At 44.6% G+C, this 26,647-nt stretch overlaps 1 protein-coding gene across 24 annotated transcripts in view; it reads right to left on the bottom strand.

Moving 5' to 3' along the window:
- Positions 1–26,647, bottom strand: part of ATP9B (ATPase phospholipid transporting 9B (putative)) — a 318,298-nt gene that overhangs the window by 72,456 nt on the left and 219,195 nt on the right. For all 24 annotated transcript variants that reach the window (XR_010152083.1, XR_010152079.1, XR_010152080.1 and 21 more), the window contains 2 exons: positions 12,174–12,286; positions 8,578–8,826 (listed from right to left, as the gene is read on the bottom strand). Coding sequence is in view for 19 of the 24 variants with exons in the window: in XM_016933938.4 (XP_016789427.2) it covers positions 8,578–8,826; positions 12,174–12,286 (362 nt within the window). In the remaining 5 variants the exon portion in view is untranslated. The remainder of the gene's footprint in view (positions 1–8,577; positions 8,827–12,173; positions 12,287–26,647) is intronic.

Genomic DNA, 26,647 nt, shown 5'->3' with positions numbered 1-26,647 from the left:
GAAAAAGCTGCTAATCAATATTCACAGATAGGCTACGTAGTATTTATTCTCTATTGGTCCTGAAGGTCACAGAGTGAAGGCTTTATGTCACTGACAATGATTTGCTCCTCACAAATATATTTGACAAAACCCCACAATTAGTCTTGCTTCAATAGGCACACACGATAAAATGAATTAAAAAATACAGCACGCCTCATGCATTAGTGCCTACTTCTGTAAACCCAAAAGCAATACTATTAATAACCCACTTGTGCTCTGTCATTAATTCTAGCTGATTCTTGCAAATAAATACTGGAGTCAGGCGATGACAGCTACGTTCTGAAATACTATTTAAATACGGAACTTACCAACATGAGAAAACGCAGCCACAGAGGGAAAAGAATGAGACTACTAAACAGCTAGTCTAGAGGAATAAGCAGTCATTAAGAATCACAGTCACTCTTTCTGGACCAAAAGAAGCCGGCGGTCTTCAAAGTTCCTTCCACCCCATGCCTTCAGCGCTTGAGCTGACACCCTCTGCACTCAGAGGCTCTGCCCACCGAGCTTCTGTCCTTCTCCGAGGGCTCATGCCACTAGTTTGGTGCTGGTGTCCTGCGACTGCACTGGACATATGCCCTAACAGTTAAACAGGGCTGAATTTTAATTCTGTGAGGGAACTTCCAGAGAGCATTTAACGTTTGCTCAGCTAGAGCCTGCTATGCTGAGCCTGCGGAGAGCAAGTGATAGGCAAGCAGAACTTTCTACTCTCTTAGAGAAAATGAAATATTGATCACTCATCATAAGAAACAATGACCGGGGCATAAGTAGGTTCCACATTGTGAATACAAAATCAGTTATTTACACTTTGACAATCGCCATCACATCTACCTTCAAGTATCGTATCACCAAACATACCACACAAGACACATCACACTTCAAGTGTTTAATTGCTTATGCCTCACAGGACCTTTAAGGATTTAAAATTAATTCCTCAGAATTCAATTATTTGTATAATACAGATTCATCTATGCACATGAGTAGGTAAGGAGAAAGATTGTTTCTCCTTCAGGAAAAATGAAAATCAAAGACTGCTTATTTCCTGAAGAACAGCAACTGTGTATCAGCGACTAAAACTAGGGCACTCTACTTACTAAACTGCATCCTTCCTAAAGACCGAGATGACACAGCGCCACAAACAGGGTTTTAAGAGGATGGTGTGGGTGCACAGTGGACGAAACTAGTTAAGTCTCTCAAATGATAATGTTGCTTATTAACCATAGATGTTGTGATAGGTCAGAGCTGAGGTTAAATAGAAAACATCAATTGAACCATTTCCCTAAATAAAGCTCCAGGGTGCAATATTCTAAGCACTTTATTCGATAAAAAATGCTTTTAAAACGGTACTTTGGTGATCGGGAAACACTGCTATCATCCGTCAACCTAACTGCAGCAAAGTTCAATAAGCTAAATAATGAACCATTTAGATGATTTTCCTGAGGCTTTAGGGACTTGCAAACATTGCATCAATAGAGCTCTTTAAAAATTATGATGAAGTCTATTGTTTTCATTTTCAGATTTAAAATACGTTTTAGGGATTTTTAAAAGGTTATTTAATGTTCTGCTATTTTTTATCATTGTCCAATTTCCCAAGTAGAAAGACATTTTAGACAAGTAAAAAAATTTAACTGTAAGGTTAGCAATGTCTATAGTTTCTCTAAATTTTTAATAATCTTGGAGTCAATGAAATCTCTATTGTGAATTCCCAATTTAAGATTCAAAAAGTGTTATGACTTATATTAAAACTTAAAAATAAAAAATCCCAGATACTTTGAATAAAAAATGTGGAATAAGGTAATATGGTAAATATGTAATACAGTATTTTTAAAACTTCAAATACAGTTTTCTTTGGGAAAAATCTCTAGTCTAGGTTTCTCATACTTATGGCAGGAAAATCCTTCTTTTTCAATACATAATCACATGACATTTTTGAGAATTTCCAGAATGCCATAACAGAAAAAACAATGTGTTCGACCCCTTCTTGATAGGAATATGGGGGCTTGCTTCCTCTTACAGAGCGGTTGCCCATGACCTGTGTTTGTCTCACAGCCCACACTAGAATGCTAAGAAGACAGCAACTGATAAATCTTACAAGTCTCAACTCATCGTCTTGTCAGTCTAAATGCCCATATTTGCTTATGATTGTGGAACTACGCCTCTTCGCTCAGATTCTCTTTTACTAAATAAATAGATCTGAGACACATACACACACCCCAATTCCAAACGTGGTTCTGAGTTTAGCTACAGAGATTTTTACGTATCTATCAGTCAACACAATCTATGAACTATAACAGGGCTGATGACTAAAGGAAGCTTAACAATCGTGCCCACTGACAGAAAGGTGTAGGCAACAGCGCGCTGACAGGGAATGGGAAGAGTGGAGCTTGGGTTTCCACATTTCCTCAAAGTTGAAAAACTCTATACGATGATGACATTGTATTCTGGAGCTTTTCTGAAATCTAATACTTCAACTGACCCCAATTTTCACAGACTTTGCCAATTACTTTCTGAAAAGAGGGAAGTGACAATGTGATTCACAAGAAGGAACTTAAGCTCTTTATCGTAATTTTACATTGTACCAAAAAGGCAAATACCATCTAAACTTTGGGACATGGCCTTGCTAAACTATAGGAAACTAGCTCCTACTTAAACTTCCACTAATATAGTTTTAAGGACCAATATTCCTACAGATGTGTTTTACTCCCCTCCTCCCACTTGACCAGTAGCTCCCCGCACCATCTTCCCACACAGCCAAGGTTCGCTCAGCAGGCGACGCTCGTGAGCCCCTGAAAAGAAGGCAGATGTGGCGTAAGGAAGATAAAGCCTGCTACTCAGAACCTGCGATAACACGGAGAGGGATGCCCACCCAGAAGACACGTGGGAGTCCCGCGAGCCAATGGGCAGCTGGGGACCCCTGGCCTGGGGTGAGGGCAGCCAAGGGATGTCAGGCTAGGGAAGAGCACAGAAGGAGCAAACGAGCGAGTGCCAGGATGCAGCTCCATACAAGCTTGGCGCAGCCTTGCTGAACAAAATGCTCTGAATAACTATAAAAGTAACGGAGTGACTACAGAAATTTCACAGAGTAATATAACTGCATTTAGGAAAAAGTAAATGATCCCTTTATGCCAGTCCATAGAAGGCACCACCCAATCCACATGTACCCACCATCATGAATTACTGATGTGGCCGGAAGAGCATTTGGATGGGGCACTGGTCGAACCCAAGCAGGGAAGCCAAGACCAGCACCTCCGCGAAGGCACCTCTGTGAAGGCACCTCCGCGAAGGCGCGTGAGCAGACCGGTCTCAACGCTGTGCATGGGAATGACTGGAGGGAAGGCGGCAGGCACACGGAGTTACTCAGAGAGGTCTCGGGAACAGAAGGCATTACGGGTTTGACAGCAAAAGCCTGCCACGAGGCAAGGCTGCATGGCTGCGTGCTAGTGCGCCCGGCCACACCAGGGACAGAGATTCTCACGAAAGGCTCAATGAAACACAGAAGCTCCGGTGATGGTGACAGAGAGGAACGTGTACTGGCTGCGATGCAGGGCTGTGCCATCACGGTGGCATCACTGATACTTATCTGGAGATAGGAAGGCGACGGACTGTAGAGAAAGACGGAAAGCCAACCTGTGATCCGCAGAGTCTGAGGGGAGATGAGTGATCCATGTTCTCAACTTCCCATGTTTAAAAAAACCACTTTCATCGTTTTGGCTACTTTTTCACCATCCTTTAGGTTCTTACATGGCTAATGACGTGTCATAATTGCTAAATTAGTATATTTTGGTTAGAGTAAGTTAGTATCTTGACTAAACAACAAAAAGAAAAATGCCTATGTAACTAAAGTTTTAAATAAGCAAGCTTGTTTTCCTTGAAGTCTAGCCGTGGCTTATACTTTGTCAAATACCATAAATCTGCTGGCGCATTTAGGCTTTCTTCTTCCTGAGGTCACTGTATCAGGGGATGTTTATATCTGTCCCCTGGACAACCTCAGCTGAGCCCACTGAGAGTCACCACCACGAAAAGTGTACAGAAAACTTAAAATATTGGTGGAGGAGGGCCTCACATCCTCACATTCACCCGTTTATCAAACTTCAGCATTCGCCTCAAGTCCTAAAAGTCAGTCAAAAGGAAAGATATATAAAATGCAGTGGTTCTCAATTGTGGGGTGTAACCTTTTAGATTTGCAAAATGGAGAAATGTCCAGCCCCAGCCCAGCATTTCTTTTCTTTTTTTTGAGACTGAGTCCTGCTCTGTCGCCCAGGCTGGAGTGCAGTGGCGTGATCCTGGCTCACTGCAACCTCCGCCTCCTGGGTTCAAGCAATTCTCCTGTCTCAGTCTTCCAAGTAGCTGGGATTACAGAAGCCTGCCACCACACCTGGCTAATTTTTTATATTTTTGGTAGAGACGGGGTTTCGCCATGTTGGCCAGGCTGGCCTCAAACTCCTGACCTCAGGTGATCCGCTCAGCTTAGCCTCCCAAAGTGCTGGGATGACAGGCATGACCCACCACGCCTGGCCCCAGCCCAGCATTTCTGTAATGGGGGTGCTAGCGTGCATATATAAAAAGATAAGTATTTTTAAAAAGGAAACAAAAAAAACCCTGGAAGTCTGCCTGATGTACAGACAAGTTTAAAAACCACTTGCTTCTGTGTATATCTTTCCTTCCCCAGGAAAGTGGTTCCCACATCTGCACACAGACATGAGAAGTGCCTTCAGGACACGAGACCTAGTCCCATGATCCTGGAAGTTTGTGCCTTGTCAGGACACGGTCACAGCCAACCCTCAAGGAAAAAAAGATGAATGACATTACTGGTTGTTCCTGAGCCATAAAGTGGTAGAATTCTTCTGCTTCTAGAAGCCTAGACAAGAGACTCCTGCTTTCAGGCAATTTTAAAGTAAAACTTGCTTGCCACCCTTGGTCAGCTCTGCAGCCAGCACAGCTCCTCCTCAATTATCAACACACATTTATTTATTCTGTTCTGTCTTCTTTGGGCTACAAATCTGTTCTAGTTATTACTCATAAGGCAATTTTCCAAACATTCTGAATGCATAGTTGTATATTCTGACTTCTTAATTTTAATCAGCAAGACGGTGATGCCCTTCCCAGTGCCGCAAGCCCCGTACTGTGCACGATGAGGCGCACACACGCCAGCTCCGCCTCCTCATGGCGGCTACGGTCTGTCCCTATTCCCACCCTTCCACAGCAAGGACTTGAGTCTCTGCTGCAAGATGTATTATCACCAGGGAAAGAGGCTCTCTCACGCCTCTCCACCCTTCTTCCTGCCTCTTCTCCACATGCCTCCCTGTCTGTCTGGCCCACATGCTGATCAGCAACAGTGGGGTTTTAGGCTCATATTTCCACTGTCTGTGGAATTAGAATTGAGCAGCTTTCATACCCATACTTTCAGAAATTGAATCAGTATTCCTAACACTTTCTAAGATTTTAGTTTTTTAACCTATGAATTTGCTTTGTCTTTGTGAAGAATCTTAATTTTCTACTCATTCAATAGTCATGGAACCTACACTCACTTTGCATCTTCTTTTGTTTAAATAGCTTTATGGAGACACTATTCACCCATTTACAATGTACAATTGAATTGATTTCAGCATATTCACAGACTTGCGTAACCAACACGATAATCTATTTCAAAACATTTTCATCCCCTAAGAGAAACCTTCTACCTGCTGGAGATCACTCCTCTGCCCCTGACCTTCTACCTGCTGGGGATCACTCCACCACCCCTGACCTTCTACCTGCTGGGGATCACTCTTCAGCCCCTGACCTTCTACCTGCTGGGGATCAGTCCTCAGCCCCTGACCTTCTACCTGCTGGGGATCAGTCCTCAGCCCCTGACCTTCTACCTGCTGGGGATCAGTCCTCAGCCCCTGACCTTCTACCTGCTGGGGATCAGTCCTCAGCCCCTGACCTTCTACCTGCTGGGGATCAGTCCTCAGCCCCTGACCTTCTACCTGCTGGGGATCAGTCCTCAGCCCCTGACCTTCTACCTGCTGGGGATCAGTCCTCAGCCCCTGACCTTCTACCTGCTGGGGATCACTCCTCAGCCCCTGACCTTCTACCTGCTGGGGACCACTCCTCCGCCCCGACCTTCTACCTGCTGGGGATCACTCCTCAGCCCCTGACCTTCTACCTGCTGGGGATCACTCCTCCGCCCCTGACCTTCTACCTGCTGGGGATCACTCCTCCGCCCCTGACCTTCTACCTGCTGGGGATCACTCCTCCGCCCCTGACCTTCTACCTGCTGGGGATCACTCCTCAGCCCCTGACCTTCTACCTGCTGGGGATCACTCCTCAGCCCCTGACCTTCTACCTGCTGGGGATCACTCCTCCGCCCCTGACCTTCTACCTGCTGGGGATCACTCCTCCGCCCCTGACCTTCTACCTGCTGGGGATCACTCCTCCGCCCCTGACCTTCTACCTGCTGGGGATCACTCCTCCGCCCCGACCTTCTACCTGCTGGGGATCACTCCTCCGCCCCTGACCTTCTACCTGCTGGGGATCACTCCTCCGCCCCTGACCTTCTACCTGCTGGGGATCACTCCTCCGCCCCTGACCTTCTACCTGCTGGGGATCACTCCTCCGCCCCTGACCTTCTACCTGCTGGGGATCACTCCTCCGCCCCTGACCTTCTACCTGCTGGGGATCACTCCTCCGCCCCTGACCTTCTACCTGCTGGGGATCACTCCTCCGCCCCTGACCTTCTACCTGCTGGGGATCACTCCTCCGCCCCTGACCTTCTACCTGCTGGGGATCACTCCTCCGCCCCTGACCTTCTACCTGCTGGGGATCACTCCTCAGCCCCTGACCTTCTACCTGCTGGGGATCACTCCTCAGCCCCTGACCTTCTACCTGCTGGGGATCACTCCTCAGCCCCTGACCTTCTACCTGCTGGGGATCACTCCTCAGCCCCTGACCTTCTACCTGCTGGGGATCACTCCTCAGCCCCTGACCTTCTACCTGCTGGGGATCACTCCTCAGCCCCTGACCTTCTACCTGCTGGGGATCATTCCTCAGCCCCTGACCTTCTACCTGCTGGGGATCACTCCTCAGCCCCTGACCTTCTAGCTGCTGGGGATCACTCCACCACCCCTGACCTTCTACCTCCTGGGGATCACTCCTCAGACCCTGGTACCTGCTGCTCTGCTCTCTGTCTCCATGGGTCTGTCTGCTCTGGAAATGTCATGGCAATGGAATCACACAGGCATGCAGGTTGCCTTCTGCACCTGCCTTCTTTCACTGAGCAAAAGGTTTCAAAGGTGCCTCGATGCCATCATAGACGTGGCTCCTTCCTGCCATTTGTGACTGTATGATGCTCCATGTGTGCGAACAGACTACATTTTATTTCTTGTTTGATAGCTGATAGACATTTGGGCTGCCTCCACTTCCCGGCTCTAACACTGCTGTGAACATTAACATACGGGTCTTTGTTCTCATGTCTCTCGGGCGGGGCATATGGTAATTCCATGTTCAATTTTTTCAGGAACGCTTAGACTGTTCTCTAGAGTGGCTGCACCCTGTTCCAATCCCACCCACAGTGCACGCAGGTTCCAGTTCCTCTGCAACCTCTCAGTCCTTGCTATGGTCTGTCTTTTTGATTCCTGTTATCCTGGTGGGTGTGAAGTTGCGTCTTGTCTCTTGGCTGAGATTCTACTCCATTATGGAGGGGGATGATGGCGCTCTTTTGTAATAAACTCGTCAACCAGAACCACCAGACTCCTCTCTTTAAAACATTAGATCTGATTTTTTTCCTTTTATTTTGACTGAAGGTACGCCCTGCCCCCACCAATTATTTATGTATATGACACAGTTTTACAAAGTATCGGAAGACACTAGTTGGTTTATAGTGCTTCTGTGGTTGGCTTGATTACTTTACAGAACTACCTCAAGGACCTTGAAGGGACAAAGTGTACATAAAACTGTATATAAAATATACTAAGACATTAATTAAACAAATTTAATAATGAATTTTCCTGATCTAAAAATCAAAGAGTGATGTAAAGTCAGAAATAACTAATTTACCATGTTTAAGATCTTACCATTTCTGTAGGTTTTGGAAATTATTTACATTCCGATTTTCTTTTGAAATAAATGCCCTGTATTGAAAATCTGGCAAAACATGTGGAAATTTAATATGGAAACCTGATGATTCAATTTGGACATGGAATCCGTAGCCATAAGAACAGTCCCAAACTTCAACAGTTTTATAAAATGCAGCTTTGACACAAATTACTTTACGGAATCAGTAAACCTCGCTGGTATTTCTCATGCTGTTCCCTGTGACCAGCCCTGGGTGTTCTGGGATGTGCCGAGATGTGGCGGCCACACATTTGCATGTGCAAGGCCCAGGCTACATGAGAGGCTACATGCTGGAATAGGTTGGGCAGTTTTCCACATACAGCTAAAACATACATTAAAGCTACGGTAAACTGCTCCTCTATTCCCCATCCCAGAAAGAATGAATCCTCATGACTCTGGAGTCCAAATGGAACGGACAAGCTCCCACGGTTTTGTGCTTTGACTGACCTCATCCGGGCTGGAAGCCTGGTAGGTGCGATTCTCATCACTGAAGTCTTGATCAGCCTCTGCAAACTCAGTCTCCTCAGTAACGCCGGCCCGAGACTCATACACGGGGGTCACGTTGTGACACAGCACGATGGCTTTCACGGCTTCATGGATTCGACTACTGACACTTTTCCTAACTTTGGGAGCTGAAGATTGGGCTTTTCTTAGTGGAGTTGAACCAGTATTGTTTCCACCAGCTTGAGACTGCATCTTTAGAATATGAAACGTCACATAATTAAAGATAGAGCAAAGAGAACTATCTAGTTAACATGGAATCATTAACATACATGATTTTTACAAGCAAAGTAGCTAGAAATAAGTAGCCTGATTTGATTCTGATTATCTCCCATAAAGCACTGATTAATGAGTTATTTTTTTAAGCCTAGTACTATGAAGCACTTCGATATATCCAGGTTGTCAAATACACAAAAATATTCACTATACTACTTAAAAATCTGACAATTTATTTTTACTGTATTCACTTCAACAATGGCACTAATTTGCTATGTCCTTAACTCCTATTTATTCATGACTTCTAAAAGCAGAGTCAATTAAAGAACAAAATGAAATGGTATACTCACAACTGCTTTCAGCTTTCTTTAAATAATGTTGTACAAAGCTAAAAGCAGGACAAAATCTTTAAGAATCTTCCCTCAATACCATAAATTAATCCTGCTGTCAGTAGTCTCTGAGTTTAGACAGTCTAGTTTTGTGGATAATAACAACCAAATACAATCCTAAGTTGCATTCAGAGGAAAAATGGCCCCGTGTCATATCTCAGAATCCTGCTCTCTTAAAGCAAGTCCCCATTTAGGGCTTATGTGTGTGCCTGGCTCTCCTCGGGCTCAGCCGTGTTTAAGAGATTTCATCGGCACCACCGAAGCAATAACTTTTTATTATTCACCTCCTACGTGGCGGAGGGTGTCAGAGGACACTCCCCCCGACCCCAACAGGACGTCAAACGTTTCTTCTGTTAACTTCGGAGTAACTCATGACAATCCTCCTTAGAAACCAAGGCTCTCACGCTTGGACTGGGTGAACAGATCCAATGAACTGTGAATCTCCTGCCCATCAAATTACAGTGCTGTCTAATGAAGGGTTTAACTTTCTGCTCAGCTGGTGCTGCCTTTCAGTGAGGACCCAGCCCATCTGCGCCTGCTCACGCTGCTGCGAGACAGCAAACTCAGCTGGCTCCCTCCTTCCAAACTACGTGATGTTTATTGATGCTTATACAATTTAATTTCACACAAATTCCATGAAAGATTATGCCCTCTATCACCAAATGCCTCCAGTGAGGAAATATAATCAGGTTATAAAAGATCTGTGTTGCACGGCAGTGGACCTACTAGACTCCTGTCATCTTAGTAATAAAACAGAATACCGATAGAGAATCAGATCAATTTCACATAAGAAGTACTGTCTGTTCAACTAACAGAAGCTTTCAGCAAAAATGATTTTAAAAGTCCTCTTAGGTGGAAGCACAATAAACATTTACTGTGTTTATATAATGATGCTTCATCTTTTCTGCTTTTAATTTTTTCCTAATAACTTATTTGAAGCTATTAAAATTACATTCATAGATAATTTTTTTTTTTTAAAAAGCAGAGCTCATCTGGTACTATTTCAACGCAGAAATAGATTCCTGGGAGAAACTGTATTCCTTCTCCTTTTAAGATTTTTCTTCTATTAATAAATATCCTAGGTTACAAATATTCCGTATCTAAATGAATTACATCCAAAATAATAAAGTGTTTGGCTGTCTACGTATGTTTGTTTGCTTATGTGTGTGGATAAACATTCCATATGCTAAATATATACACATATGAGACTTCTTCCATTTGACAGCATGCCGACAGTAAAGCTTATGCCAGACTGGTAGCAAGTATACAAGAAAGAGAAGGTTTTCAAAAAACTGAATACAATGCTGACCACTGAATGCTACTCTGGAGTTGTCAAGAGTAGAAACGCAGCAATGGGAAAGTGTCATTTAGTCTAGTCGCTGTGAAAATCAAGTTTGAAACAAATTACTGTAAATACAAAAAGTCTCCTAGACTCCACAGCTGACGTCGCCAGGTGGCCTCTGCAAGTCTGGGCAGCAGTGCCATGCAGCGCTGGGAACTGTCACCCCCCAGGGTGGGCTGTGTACACTTTTGAAGGGTGGCCTCTGCAAGTCCGGGGAGCAGTGCCGTGCAGCGCTGGGAACTGTCAACCCCCAGGGTGGGCTGTGTATACTTTTGAAGGTGGCCTCTGCAAGTTCGGGGAGCAGTGCCGTGCAGCGCTGGGAACTGTCACCCCCCCAGGGTGAGCTATGTACAATTTTGAACCTGATAGGCCTTAGCTCTTTATTATGTGGATCACTATATTCAGAATAAATCAACAAACAGGCAGAAAAAGGGCCTCAGAAGGTGTAAATTTGTGACGCACACTGCAGCCTTGTCTGCTAGTCTCTTAAATTGATTCTCTCAGATCTCCAGGTTTGATCAAACTGAATCAATGACTTCAAATTATGACAGGCACAAAAAAATGCAAATGAATGACAAGGAAACACTCCTCAGGGCCAGGGCTGTGCTCAGTGTGGTGGCTCTGGGTGCCTACAGCAGGAATGAGGCTGTTAGGATGACTTGGGTCCATGGACAGACTCTATACACAACCCACTGCCTGCAAAATCTCTGGCAAGTGGTACAGCCTCTAGGCTAAATCCTGTTTTAAAAGCAAATACAGGTTGAGTATCCCTGATCCAAAAATCTAAAATTGGAAATGTTCTAAAACTCGAAGCTTTTTGAACGCCATTGATGCTCAAAGGGATGTTCAGATAAGGGATTAGAGGTGTTCAACCAGTAAGGATAATGCAAATATTCCAAATCTAAAAAAATCCAGAATCCAACATATTTCTGGTCCTAAGCATTTTGAATAAGGGATACTCAACCTCTAATTCCTGTTCTCAGAACTTTAGGGAGCTTTGGCCCCAACGAAAGGCAGAGTCCTTATCAATTAGGGGCACATAATACATATTTACAGATGAAAGAATGTGATATTTGAGCTTCATGTCATAATGTAATAATAATGAACACCTACAGATGAAACATCACCACCTGGGCACTGATGACAGGTAGGTGAATGACAGATACGAGACTCCCAACACTATGGTGTCTACTTTTATCTACTGAAAAGGCAAAAAAAGAATTTACCTTTAAAAATATGAGAACATTTTATTATAGAGAAAAACAGAACTGTTAGAAAACATATTGATGTACTATCCTACTGAACATTCTTCAACTACAATGTTTACTGAATAATTTTTTACAAATAACTCACTAGTAAAATGTGATATGAATAAATGACTTCAGCACACTATGCCTTCTACGATTTCACTCATGTACAAATGCTCATCAAAGACGATTTCCTGATTCGTATATTCGAACAGACGACTGAAGTAGCAGGATGTTAAGACCACCAAGAAGCGTGCTAATTTACAGATGGGAACACACGAGGCTCGGCTGGACTCATGGCGCGGGATGTGTGTGGAAGCAGACCCCGTGCAGGAGGAACCCACTTACCTGTGAGTAGGAGTCCCTGACATGGCTCTGGATCTCATCCATCGTGTCGGCGCCATAGGACACGGTGCCCAGGTGCAGCCGCTTAAATATCATTTCATTCTGGGTGAGGGTTCCTAGGATAAAGGGGACAACAGCAAACACATTAATGCAGGAGACCTGCGGGAACGCCCAGCTTTCCTACCATGCAGGCACGCTGCACATCCATGGGCTGAAGCAGCTGGGATGCCCAACTGTATAATACAAAGTAGCGTTAAGATTGTTACTTGCTACTATTTTCATTTTAATAGGAAGAACAAGATATTTTCTCCCTAGCATGTCAAGGTACCTTTATAACATTTTTGTGTGTTTTTTTTTGGAGACTGGGTCTCACTCTGTTGCCCAGGCTGGAATGCAGTGGCATTATCACAGCTCACTGCAGCCTCCACCTCCTGGGCTCAAGTGATCCACCTGCCTCAGCTTCCCGAATAGCTGGGACTACAGGTGCACGACAACACACCCAGCTAATTTTTTTGTTTTTTGTAGAGGCAGTGACTCCCTACATTGCCCAGCCTGGTCTCAAGCGATCCTTCTGTCTTGGCCTCCTAAAGTGTTGTGATTATAGACGTGAGCCACTGCACACGCAGCCTCTAACAACGTTTAATAATGAGAAGGGCTCTAGTTATATGAAGAAAGTCCGTCATTGCCTTTCAGCTCAGATCTGTTATTTGGAACGAATGCAACTTTTGCCTGCTCTGAAAGAGGCGGACATAAAACTAGAAAACTGAGTCACCACCTTTATAATTACAATATAGAACACTGCCTGAGAAAGACATCAACGAGCCCCAAATTAGAGTGTCCATTAATTTTTTAAAAAAACCTATTTCAAAAAATTAAGTCTTTTTAGCTGAACAGAAATGGATATTCCAGATGTGTTTAATCCTTAGCATGTATGTGTGTCCCTTGGAATGACAGACAGGAGGTCTGTGAAAGATAGGATGGCTTTTCTTTAGTGTTTTCCAAATACTGGGCTATCTGAATGTGCTTCCCTAATGCCTGCTCAAGTACCACAGTCCTCATTTAGGAGGACTGCCAGAAAAGTTGGGCCATGTATTAGGTGACAAAGAGATCTCACTTAACCTAAAAATACACATATTACATGTGCATATGTTTTATTTATTTGGCTTTATAGAAGCAAAGTAGCACAGGGAAGCTCAAATACCCTCTGGATATGTATGTAGCGTGCTGTGATGTGTGGTGCTTTCACCTTGTCCCCGGGGGTGTGTGCACTTATTTCACAACGTGCTGCCACGCGTGGTGCTCTCACCTTGTCCCCGGGGGTGTGTGCACTTATTTCACAACGTGCTGCCACGCGTGGTGCTCTCACCTTGTCCCCGGGGGTGTGTGCACTTATTTCACAACGTGCTGCCATGCGTGGTGCTCTCACCTTGTCCCCGGGGGTGTGTGCACTTATTTCACAACGTGCTGCCACGCGTGGTGCTTTCACCTTGTCCCCGGGGGGTGTGTGCACTTATTTCACAACGTGGTGCCATGCATGGTGCTCTCACCTTGTCCCCGGGGGTGTGTGCACTGATTTCACAACATGCTGCCACGCGTGGTGCTTTCACCTTGTACCCGGGGGGTGTGTGCACTTATTTCACAACGTGGTGCCATGCGTGGTGCTCTCACCTTGTCCCCGGGGGTGTGTGCACTTATTTGACAATGTGGTGCCACGCGTGGTGCTTTCACCTTGTACCCGGGGGGGTGTGTGCACTTATTTCACAACGTGGTGCCATGCGTGGTGCTCTCACCTTGTCTCCGGGGGTGTGTGCACTTATTTCACAATGTGCTGCCAGGCGTGGTGCTTTCACCTTGTCCCCGGGGGTGTGTGCACTTATTTCACAACGTGCTGCCACGCGTGGTGCTCTCACCTTGTCCCCGGGGGTGTGTGCACTTATTTCACAACGTGCTGCCACGCGTGGTGCTCTCACCTTGTCCCCGGGGGTGTGTGCACTTATTTCACAACGTGCTGCCACGCGTGGTGCTCTCACCTTGTCCCTGGGGGTGTGTGCACTTATTTCACAATGTGCTGCCACGCGTGGTGCTCTCACCTTGTCCCCGGGGGTGTGTGCACTTATTTCACAACATGCTGCCACGCGTGGTGCTTTCACCTTGTCCCCGGGGGTGTGTGCACTTATTTGACAATGTGGTGCCACGCGTGGTGCTCTCACCTTGTCTCCGGGGGTGTGTGCACTTATTTCACAATGTGCTGCCACGCGTGGTGCTTTCACCTTGTCCCCGGGGGGTGTGTGCACTTATTTCACAACGTGCTGCCACGCGTGGTGCTTTCACCTTGTCCCTGGGGGTGTGTGCACTTATTTCACAACGTGCTGCTTTCACCTTGTCCCCAGGGAGGGTGGGGGTGGGGAGGTTTCTGCACTTATTTCACAGCACATCCAAGAAGGGTTATCCACGGATACTGCTGATGTTATAAATCTGAGTATGAACAATGACACAGCCATTCATTGCACAAAATTGCAATTGACTGCAATAAAACCATAAAACCCAATTTTATGGTTGCAAAATATCCATAAAAATATTCACTCATTTTTATGTTCTTTGGCACACATGGTACTGGAATATAACCCAAACTGGAATATAACCCAAACTATTTTCATGTCTATGGTACCCTCTAAGTGCGTGAGGATTAGAGCACAAAATGAATCAGTTAGGATCAGAACTCGAGAGGTCAGCTGGCTCAGAGCCTTCCATCAGGACACAGTGCTTACTTTCAAAGACAAGGAAAATAGAGCTTACAATTACTATTTTAGAGATTGTTTTGATAAATGCTCTTAGAAGAGTGAATATAATAAAGTTTTAAAAATTTCAAACAGCAGCTAACTATCTACCTGAGACGCTTCTCAGTTCTATAGATTTTGGCTTCCACAAAGTTTTATGACGCACCTTTAAACTGGCTGTGCTCTGTATACCTTGAAAAGATGTCTCCAAGTTTCATAAATCTAAGTGGAAACAAAATCATCAAAATTACATGAGAGGCAGTTTAAACCTTTTTGTTTTGTCATACTACCCTTGTTAAATAAGTAGAATTAACATAAAACACTAGGCTATATTAAATAATGCAGTTAGCAACAATTCAGTCTCCGACTACCATCATGAAGTTCTACAAGTGCTTTATACATTTGTGCTTCATACATTTGTTTGTTTGTTTTTTGAGACAGAGTCGTGCAGTGGCACTATCTTGGCTCACTGCAACCTCTGCCTCCTGGGTTCAAGCAATTCTCCTGCCTCAGCCACCCCAGTAGCTGGGATTACAGATGTGCGCCACCACACCCAACTAATTTTTGTATTTTTAGTAGAGCCAGGGTTTCACCATGTTGGCCAGGCTGGTCTGGAACTCCTGACCTCAGGTGATCTGCCCGCCCTGGCCTCCCAAAGTGCTGGGATAACAGGTGTGAGCCACCACACCTGGCCTATGAGTGCTTTAAATAGCAAAAATGTGAGATGAAAAATGGTAGTTCTATCACTGCCAACAGTTAAAAGATAATGAAACCTTACATTAATTCATATTAGGGTAAGTACCAAGTTTGCCTCTATTATGTGTGCCCAAGTAAGCAGCTCTCTGAAAAATTATTTAACAAATGTGCTAAGTTAAAAACATTCTACTTAGCAGATTGAGATAACAAAGTATTTCCTTTAGACTTTTCTCTTAGTGTGAAGCATGATGATTTAGGGTGGGGAATCGTAATGAGGCATAAATCCTATGCAGTTTGTAAACAGGACTATGATTAATGCCACTTTTTTAACCCAACTTTTTTATTACGAACAATTTCATATGTAAAGTTAAAAGAATATTATAATGAACACCTGTACAGCTCCTACCAAGAGTGAACAATTACTTCTTTAGGATTTTAAATGACTGTGCAAGTATGCAAAGAACCCTAAAGAAAGAAATAGCATCTCATTTTCCATCCAGTCCTTGCTCAGTATGTTTGTTGGGCGGCTGTGACAGGCCCTGGGTGTGGAGTCAGCTGCAAGTGCAGAGCTCCCACTGGGATGTGAGGTGCTGTTGTCCACGGCCCCGCAGCCCCGGGCCCAAGTCTCAGTGTCCTCACAAAGGGGTTTGTGTCCTCACCGCAACCCACATGCGACCCACAGCCCAGCCTCGCCTCTCCCTCAACAGCCTGCACCTCCCTGTCCCTCAGCACCTGCTGAGACATCCGCAAGGGGCCTGTCTGGCCCCGCTGGCCTCTCCCTATGGGTACCTTAACCGAGAAGGGAAAGACCTCCCACTCAGCCTCCTCACTTTGCAAGCACTGCAGGGTGGTCCAAGGATGACACGAGGGCACCCAGGTGACATGCCTGACCCAGTCAGTCCTAAATAAACGAGAGCTACTCTTCCACAGCCATCATCACCACCACCAACCTTTCCTCACTTTCTGGATTCAACTACCTCCCAAACGCTCTCAAACCTCTCAACCCCACTTCAGACATAGAGTGCGCCCCTCCTGAAGCTCCTTCGCTCTGCCCTCTTACCACGCGTCCTGACTGCAGCCTCTTCCGTGGCTTCCTGAGCTCAGCTCCAACATTCTTTAACCTACCTTCCCCAGCAGTGCTATTTCCGAAGACAAACACCTCCTCATTCTAGTACGTTGTTTTTAGTGACCATCCGTGCCTCGCCACTGCTTACCAATCAAAGCATCCACTCCTTAGATGGAGACAAGGCTCTGCACAGCCCGGCCTACGGCTGCTCCTCGTGGCACAGCACAGGGCTCCGGAGAGCTGCCCATCTGCAGCAGGAGCTACAGTTCTCTAAACAGACAGTGACTCCCACATTCCCATGAGTATCAAGTTAACTGAGAATTTGTGTATTCATTTGGCAAAAACTCATGAAAATGCATCACTACTCATTGAGCTTGGGAGTCCAAATCCTGCTGTAACCTGCAGGCTGCAAAACTTCATAGAGTGGATTTAAGCTCTCCAAGCCTCAGTTTATTCACCTGTAAAATACGGAATACATCTCATATGTTGCATGGATAAAAATGAATAAGACAATGCACAAAGTACCCCAAACACAAGGAGGGTGAGGACTCCTTTCCTAAAGAACCCCACAGCATAACAGGGAGAGAGGCTGCAAGAGATCATGCTACTGAGAGGCACTAATGCAGGGTCCACGTGGTGCAGTCACAGGAGACTGCAGAGAGGGGGCAGGGACTGCTCCCAGGAGTGGTGGCATCTGACCTGTGACTTGAAGAATATGAATTTACTAGTGGTTTCCACAAGAGAAGCGCTCCAGGAAGAGGGAACTGTTTGTGGCTCGCACATGGGTCTGGGAGCAAAGACAAATGCCTGTGAATGGAAGAGACACACACAAGAGAAGGGCTGGAGAGGGAGGAGGGGGTGAGGAGCTCTCTAGGTCCCATCAAGAGAGCACAGTGAAGCAGAGAGCCTCCTGTCCACCAAGAGGGCATGCAGAGCCAGGCTCAGGAGTCCCGGCTTCACTCTGGATGGGCCCTGTCCAGGTAACAGAGTTAACTGAGGCATTATTCTAAGGACGGAGTGGTGGGGGTCAAATGTGGGGGAAAGAACTGGGATCGAGGTCTAGGTGAAGGACGATGTGGCAGCAGAGGCATCAAGACAGAAAGGAAGAGGCAAATGCATGAAATCTTCAGAAGTCTAGAAAAGAGCATCAACTGGACTTGGGAACTGAATGTGGAGGCTCCGGATCCAAGACCTCGAAGAGCAGCTCAGGCTGACTGCCTTGCTCAGGGAGGCTGGCCCTCAACAAGAAACAGGAATTAAGAAAGTAGACAGCTTTGGGAGAAGGGGAGAACACACAGATGGTGAGTCTGAAGTGGCTACGGGACAGCCACTCTGCCTCCTGAGAAGGAGGAACATCTTTCCTCATACTGATGTTCTGTTCCCATATCCTCTCTGGTGCAAGGCCAACTTCTAGGTTCTGTATCCATTGAAAAATCCCCCAATACCACACAGTCTTGATGACTGCAGCTTATTTAAGTCTTGAAATCTGGTAGTGAGTCCTTCAACTTTCTTCTTTGTCAAAATCACTTCAGCTATCCTGCTCCTTTGCCTTAAAAATAAATTTAGAAATAATCTTACCTACAAAACAAATCTTGACAGAAACTGAATTAAACTGAATATCGAAAAGAGAAGTGACATTTTTAGTGTGTGGAGACTTGAGGTCCATGAGCAAAATCACTGTGTTTATTTCGGTCTATTTTGGTTTCTTTCATGAGTGTTACGTAGTTTGCAGCCCACAAGGCCCACACATTTTATATTAGATTCACGGCTAAGTACCGCGCTTTTTTCAAGGAATTATAAACCGCACCGTACTTTTCATCTCAGCTGGCACATATTCACTGCAAGTGTAGATACACCATTGGTTTCTGCATGTGGACAGTCTACCCTGTGACCCTGCTGAACTCACTGGCTCACAGAATTTTTTGTACATTCCTTGGATTTTCTAGGTAGATAATTATGCCATCTGCAGAGAGGGACAATTTTCTTTCTTTAATTTTAACTCGATTTCTTCCTTTCTGATATCCATACCTTGCATTCCCCTTTCTTACCGTACTGCACTGTCTGGAGTGCTAGCACTGTTGGACAAGCACCCTTGCTTCCTTCCTGACCTAGGGAAAGCGTGCATCTCCATCACACAGAGTGAGGCCTCAGCCTCAGCTCTTTAAGATTCTCTTCAGCAACCTGAGGATGTTCCCCTCTAATCCTTGTTTTCCGAGTTTTCTTCTTAAAGCATGAATGAGGGCTACATTTGTCATATGCTTTTCTGCATCCCTTCCTGCTCTTTATATCCAGGGCTGTTCTGTTAAGGTCATTGCAGTGTTTCCTTCCTAATTACAGATCAGGCCAGCATTAGATACAATTATTACATGACAGTGTAGAGTCTTATCAAGGTGAAACATGAAATCCTAAGTCCCTGAGTAGCTGTTTTATCTCCTTAAACTAAACATAATATAATGTATTTGAAAGTGCAACAAACTTCTCTATTAAGAAGAGAATTTTTGATCTGTAAAGTACAAACCCCTACATCTAAATATAGTAAAATTAAGCTACAGGACAAGCTACAGTCCTAATGGACACCCACATAGACAGTCATGGAATTCCACATCCCATTTGTCTCACTAAAAAGTAGATATATTACCAAAAATACCCACAATATATAAAATGTGTATTTAATATTTACTGAGTGCCTCATAACGCGATGAGAACGGCGGGCCGCGTCTTGCTAGCCCCTGTGGTGTCTGGGTCGTCTGTGTCTCCTCTCTGGGTCGTCCCTCTGTCTTCTCTCTGGGTCGTCTGTGTCTCCTCTCTGGCTGGGTCATCTCTGTCTCCTCTCTGGGTCATCTCTCTTTCTCCTCTCTGGGTCGTCTGTGTGTCCTCTCTGGGTCATCTCTCTTTCTCCTCTCTGGGTCGTCTGTCTTCTCTCTGGGTCGTCTGTCTCCTCTCTGGGTCGTCTGTGTCTTCTCTCTGGGTCATCTCTCTGTCTCCTCTCTGGGTCATCTCTCTTTCTCCTCTCTGGGTCATCTCTGTCTTCTCCGTGGGTCATCCCTGTCTTCTCTCTGGGTCTTTAGCTGCTGAGCGTGCATCTCCTCTACTGCAGTGGAATCTCCAGGAAGGCAGTGTCTGTATTATCCCAACTCTAACCCCAGAACCTGACTCCTAAATAGCAGCCAAAAAAGTTGCTGATTTAAATTTTTAAAAAAGAATAATGATAACGAGCCTAATTTATGAAACAAGGGTGGTGGAAGGTATATAGAAGACTGCTGTAAACAGAAATCGAACACTTGCACTACTGTTTCTGCCCTGGATGAAAATATTTTCTGTGTGGAATCCAAAGTTGGAAATACTATATAAAAATCCGGAAGATACCTTCTGTATCTAGTTCTTTCCTGTCCTTAAAAATAATTGAGATGTATTTGAAAAATCTGTTTTTTACCTTGTTATTGACGTTGCAAAGTGCAGCTAGTGTAGGATTCTCACCACAGGTTTGGCAACATGCAGATAAATTTAAAGCCAACAAGATCTTTAGGAAAAAACCACACAATTTACAGTAATTGATTTTTGAAACTATGTGTTATTAAGTTATTAATTCCTGTCTCACTCCTTCTGGGCTGCTATAACATGGTGGCTCACACCTGTCATTCTAGCACTTTGGAAGACCAAGATAGGAAGATGGCTTGGGCCTAGGAGTTCAAGACCAGCCTGAGCAACACAGTGAGACTCGATCTCTATCACAAATACAAAAATTAGCTGGGCTTGGCAGCACACACCTGTAGTCCCAGCTACTAGGGAGGCTGAGGCAGGAAGATGGACTGCGCTCAGGAGTTTGAGGCTGCACTGAGCTGTGATCACGACACTGCACTCCAGCCTGAGTCACAGAGCAAGACCTTGTCTCAAACCAGCCCAGGTGACAGAGCAAGACCCTGTCTCAAAAAATAAAAATACAAATTAAAAAATACCATAAACCAAGTGGTTTATAAACAACAAACATTTACTTATCATAGCTCTGGCGGCTGGGAAATGCAAGATGAGGCACCAGGAGATTTGGTGTCTGATGAGGGCCCTCATCATAGTGGAGCCTTCTCGCAGTGTCCTCAGGGCTGGGAGAGGGAATCTGCCTCCCTAGGACCTTGCTTTTAAGGGAACCAATCCCATTCATGGGGGCTCTGCCCCATGACCCAGTCACCTCTCCTAATTAGTACTATGCCATCGTCTGGGACTCAGTTTCAACACAGGGATTTTAGAGAGAGATGAACATTCAGGCCACATGATACCTGAGTGTAACGTATCTGCTGTCAGAAACAACAGGGAATATCACTGCATTGTGAATAAAGCTATTCTAATGACACATATAAAAATTTAAAAAGAAAATGGGAGGAGAGGCTTGGCAAACGTGGAATTTGCCATGTGCGAAAATTATTCTTTAAACACCATGTACATTCTGCCCTCAGACATGACATAATACCCCCTTTCACTTATACAGTTGGCCAAAAAGCAATGAGAAAAATTGTAGACAGTAAAAGATTCAAGTTTGCTCGATATGAAACTTTATAATAGGTTTTAAATAACACAGTTTTCTTAGAGGAAATCAATGAGTAAGATGGTTATAAACATAATTATGTGCCAATTTCACTTTGCTAGACCAATGTATTTCTGATGCTTTAGTAGGGCAGTTGATTTCAACAGTGAAATGTTGATTTTGGGTGTCTAATGGTCAAAATTTCCACTTTCCTGGTAATAATACCATTTCAACATGTGGAATACACACTAGAAATCCCTCATGGTATATGGGGCATCAACCTTGCTGTGTGTGTGTGTCTGTGTCTGTGTATGTGTGTGCTTGCACGCATGGACGCACGCACACGTGCCTATAGCTGGAATAAAACCAAAACACACAGAAAATGTCATTTTTGTATGTAAATTTGAAAGATATTAAATGCAAGGAACTGAAATCCAGGAACGTATGTTCTTTTCACCCCTTCTACATTTTTAAAAGGAAATGTTAAATTACCTCAAGAAGACAGATAGTCTCCTGAAAGCCCTGTGGCCATCGCTCCTTTTTGGCAACATGGACCTAGGGCAGCTCTTTCATCTGAGCCCCGACTTCACTCCTCTTGGTGCTGCTGAAACTAATCTGAGCCATATCATTTCAACCATGGGCACGTCAGTATCATTTGTGAAAGAAAGACACTTTAAACAGAACCGAAATATTAGCACACCAGAAAGCCACAATAACTCCTCCATGTTAAACAGAAGTCAGGGTTCTAATTTCCAGGTGTCTCGTGTGTCATAGTTTTTTACACTGCTTGTCTGAAGTATGGATCCAGGAAAGGTCTCTTGAGCCTCTTTTACTCTACAGCTTTCTCCTCCATCTCTTTCTTCCCTGAAATTGATTTGTGAAAGAACCTGGACTGACGGTTTCAGTTCCCACAATCTGCACTTGGCCACTGGCCGTTTCTCCTGTGCCTGTGGGCCCTGTGTTTCCTGTGAGCCACGGCTGGGCAAGGCTGGCGAGGCGAGGTTCCGTGGAGACTGCTGCAGCGCAGGGAGCGTCCTTCCATCAGGAAGCAGGGTGTCTGGCCGCCTCCTCTGATGTAAACAGCCACCCACAATCGATTCCTAGGCCCACGAATTCATCATGGGTTGAAAGTGGCATATAGTTGAGGTACTTATCATTGACTTTGGGACATCTTTTTCTGGAGAAGAGAACTCTGGCATTTCTAAATGCAAAAAATCCACATGGACAACAGATGTTTTCCAAAAACAAAGTTACATCATTTATAATCACTCCATTCACAGACTCTTTCTAGACAGTAAATCAGGGATTTTAAAGCACTATTTTAATCCAGTGCTTTAGTTAGATGTCCTTTCTCAGCTTGGTGGTAGTATTTCAAGTTCTGAGATTCCCAACTTCAGCTATGCTATTATACTTTGCTTCTTACTGCTGCTTGGAGAAAACTGAGAGGAATTCTACATGTACACAAAGACCCCTTGAAAATACTGGAGACCAGATAGCTGTCACAGAAACATGCAAGGCGATGCTAAAATACTGAATATAATATCTGCGCATTTATGCATTTAGTTGAAAATAATTTAAAAGATAACTGAAACTTAGGTTTGAACTATTTTTCCTTTTGAGTTATGTTTATAAAGCTTTATATCTCAGTAGATACCAAAAGTCTTATTCAGTTACTTAATTGGAGCCAGGCATAATGAAATGGAGAACTGTCTTAGTCCATCTTCTGTTGCTATAACCAAACACCTGAGACTGGGTAATTAATTTTAAAAAGGAATTTATTTCTTACAGTTCTGGAGGCTGGAAAGTCCGAGGCTGAGGTGCTGCATCTGGTCAGGGCCTTTCTGCTGGTGGGGACTCTCTGCAGAGTCCTGAGGCACTGCAGGCCGCCCCATGATGGGAGGAGGCTCAAGAGGGCCAAAGTGGCTTTTCTAACAGACCCACTCTTGTGACAACTAACACTCCATGAAAACCCACTGATCCATTCACCCATTAATCCATGAGTAGATTCATTCATTCATGAGAGCAGATCCCTCATGACCCACTTGCCTCTTAAAGGCCCCACCTCTTAATAGTGTCACACTGGGGATGACATTTCAATAAGAGTTTTGGAGGGGGCAAACATTCAAACTGTACAACAAATTTAGAATACTTTCTCAAAGCTGAGTAATTTAAAAATACTATAATTTTAGTGTTTGTATTTAGGTCTATGATCCATTTTGAGTTAGCTTTTAGGTACAAGTGGGATAAGTATCCAACTTCATTTTTTGCATGGGATATCTAGTTGCCCAGCACCATTTGTTGAAAACACTGTTCTTTCTCCATAGCGTTATCTTGGCATCCTTGTTGAAAACCCAATGACCATAAGTGTTTGGATTTATTTATGGCCTCTCACTTCTAGTCCATCAATCTATGTGTCTGTCCTTATGCCCGCACCACATACCACATTGTCTTGATTACTGTAGCTTTGTATTAGGTTTTGAAACCAGGAGCTGCTGCCACGTGTAATAGCTCATGCCTGTAATCCCGGCATTTTGGGTGCTGAGGCACGAGAATCACTTAAGCCTAGGAGATCAAGGTTTCAGTGACCCACAATTGTGCCACTGCACTCCAGCCTGGGTGACAGAGCAAGACCCTGTTTCAAAAACAAAACAAAACAAAACAAAACAAACCCCTAATCTCACATCTTTCACCCACCCCCCACTCTGCAGCCCACATTCCTCGGATGCATGTCTTTTTTTTTTTTTAAAGAAGAAATCACGAGTTGCAAGTTCTCTAACTTTGTTTGTTTTTCAAGATTGTTGTAGCCATGCTGAATCCCTAGTATCTCCATGTGAATTTCAGAATCAGCTTGCCAATTTATGCAAAGGTAGCTGGGATTTTAGTAGGTATTACACAGAACCTGTAGATCAAAGAAGCTAGAATTGTTGCCATCTTAACACAATGAAATATTTTTTGATGCACTGTAAATACAATTGTTTTCTTAATTCTATCTCTGGATGGTCCGTTGTTAGCATACAGAAATACAATTTCATTCTTGTGTGTTGATCTTGCGTCCTACAATCTTACCAAACCCCTTTAATTAATAGAGGGCTGGGTGACTCCTGAGGATTTCCTATGGACATGACCATGTCACACATACAGAGAGAGTTTTGCTCTCCTTTACAATGTGGATGCCACCTTCTTGCTCTTGCCTAACTGCTTTTGCTAGAACCCTGAATGCTCACAGCAGCATTAGTTGTAGTAGGCAAAAAGTAGAAACAACCCATGTCTATCACCTTATGAATGGATAAATAAAGTGTGGTGTATCCACACGATGGAATATTATTTGGCAATAAACAGAAATGAGGTACTGATATACGCTACAATACGAATGAACCAGTAAAAGAGTATATGCCGGTGAAGGAGGCCAGCAGGGACTGCATAGGTCTGACTCATTTACGTGGAACGCCCAGGACAGGCAAGTCCTCAGAGACAGAAAGTAACCAGGGGCTGCCTGGGGCACGGGTGATGGAAGGGGAGGATGGGGAGTGCCAAGGTTGCTTTTTAGGGTGATGAGAATGTTTTAAAGTTAGATTGTGGTGAGAGTGGAATAAGAGAGCGATGTATCCTGACAGTTGACCACTTGAATTAAACAAATGCGTGGTATCTTCTAAAATGTTTCCGTTGCTAATCAATCATGTTATCAGTAGCTTAAAACTGACATATTCAAATAAATGACTAACACTTCTCATCAATGAACGATAAAGTTTTTGGGTTTGTTATTCTGTCCATGTGAATAAATGCAATCACACCTTGTTGGGTTAAAGAAACTGCAATACTTATGCAGACATTCCTTCAGGGGAGTGGCACACGTACTTTCTTCACATATGAAGATGAAGCCCAAAAATATTTTTTCAATCTCGATGATTTTTTAATTTCATAACTTGCTAATTTCAGACTTTCCTTCACCTCTTATGCAGTAGTAGATAACGTAGAGTCTGTAATACAAAATTATTTTTCAAATCTTACCTCGAATGCTCTCCATGATTTCAAACACTGATGATTTCTACAATTTTTGTCATTTTAATACAACAGAAATTAATATGCCTCCAAATTGGAAGCTTTGAAAAAGGGAGGAATGAATGCAGCCAGAGAGTAAGAGTGCCGTCACGTCAAAGAGATTCACAGCAGACTCGGCTATGGTATGTAGCTATATAGACAGAAAATGTCTTTTGACAAAAGGTTTCTGATTTCTTAAAAAAAAAAAAAAAAGCTGCAGCTCTTTAATGAAAAAGAGTTTTTTGGGACTATAATGAACAAAGCAGGCAAAGAGGAAATTAATTTCTAGGGAAAAAGTCCTGCAGGCATCATTCTCAGAGTGGCAACAGATGTGATCCATGACTGAGCCGAGGAGACAGTTTCTGAGACACAGCTGCAGAGGTTTCGGACCACATATTCCTGAATTGTGAATTGGCCTCACCCCTAAACTCTACCACACCATCATACAAAAGGGAGCCAGTGATTTTAATATATAAACAAAGGTAACACTGAGATATGCCACGCACCTAGAGCAATAAACTTTCTTGTGAAGATTCTAGTTAAACAAAGTAAGACACATACATAACCAATGGATGTATCAAAACACAAACTTACTTAGACCTTACAAGAAATGGAAGGGGGGCAGCCAAGACAGCCGAATAGGAACAGCTCCAGCGTGAGCAATGCAGAAGATGGGTGATTTCTGCATTTCCATCTGAGTTACTGGGTTCATCTCACTAGGGAGTGCCAGACAGTGGGCCCAGGACAGTGGGTGCAGCGCACCTTGCGCGAGCCGAAGCAGGGCGAGGCATTGCCTCACTCGGGAAGCGCAAGGGGTCAGGGAGTTCCCTTTCCTAGTCAAAGAAAAGGGTGACAGACAGCACCTGGAAAATCGGGTCACTCCCACCCGAATACTGCGCTTTTCTGATGGGCTTAAAAAACGGCGCACCAGGAGATTATATCCCGCACATGGCTTGGAGGGTCCTACGCCCACAGAGTCTCGCTGATTGCTAGCACAGCAGTCTGAGATCAAACTGCAAGGCGGCAGCAAGGCTGGGGGAGGGGCGCCCACCATTGCCCAGGCTTGCTTAGGTAAACAAAGCAACCGGGAAGCTCATACTGGGTGGAGCCCACCACAGCTCAAGGAGGCCTGCCTGCCTCTGTAGGCTCCACCTCTGGGGGCAGGACACAGACAAACGAAAAGACAGCAGTAACCTCTGCAGACTTAAATGTCCCTGTCTGACAGCTTTGAAGAGAGCAGTGGTTCTCCCAGCACACAGCTGGAGATCTGAAAATGGGCAGACTGCCTTCTCAAGTGGGTCCCTGACCCCTGACCCCCCAGCAGCCTAACTGGGAGGCACCCCCCAAGCAGGGGCAGACTGACACCTCACACAGCCGGGTACTC

Source organism: Pan troglodytes, chromosome 17, assembly GCF_028858775.2.
Source record: "Pan troglodytes isolate AG18354 chromosome 17, NHGRI_mPanTro3-v2.0_pri, whole genome shotgun sequence".
NCBI classification, from domain to species: domain Eukaryota; kingdom Metazoa; phylum Chordata; class Mammalia; order Primates; family Hominidae; genus Pan; species Pan troglodytes.
This window is presented reverse-complemented; position numbering and strand designations above follow the sequence as displayed.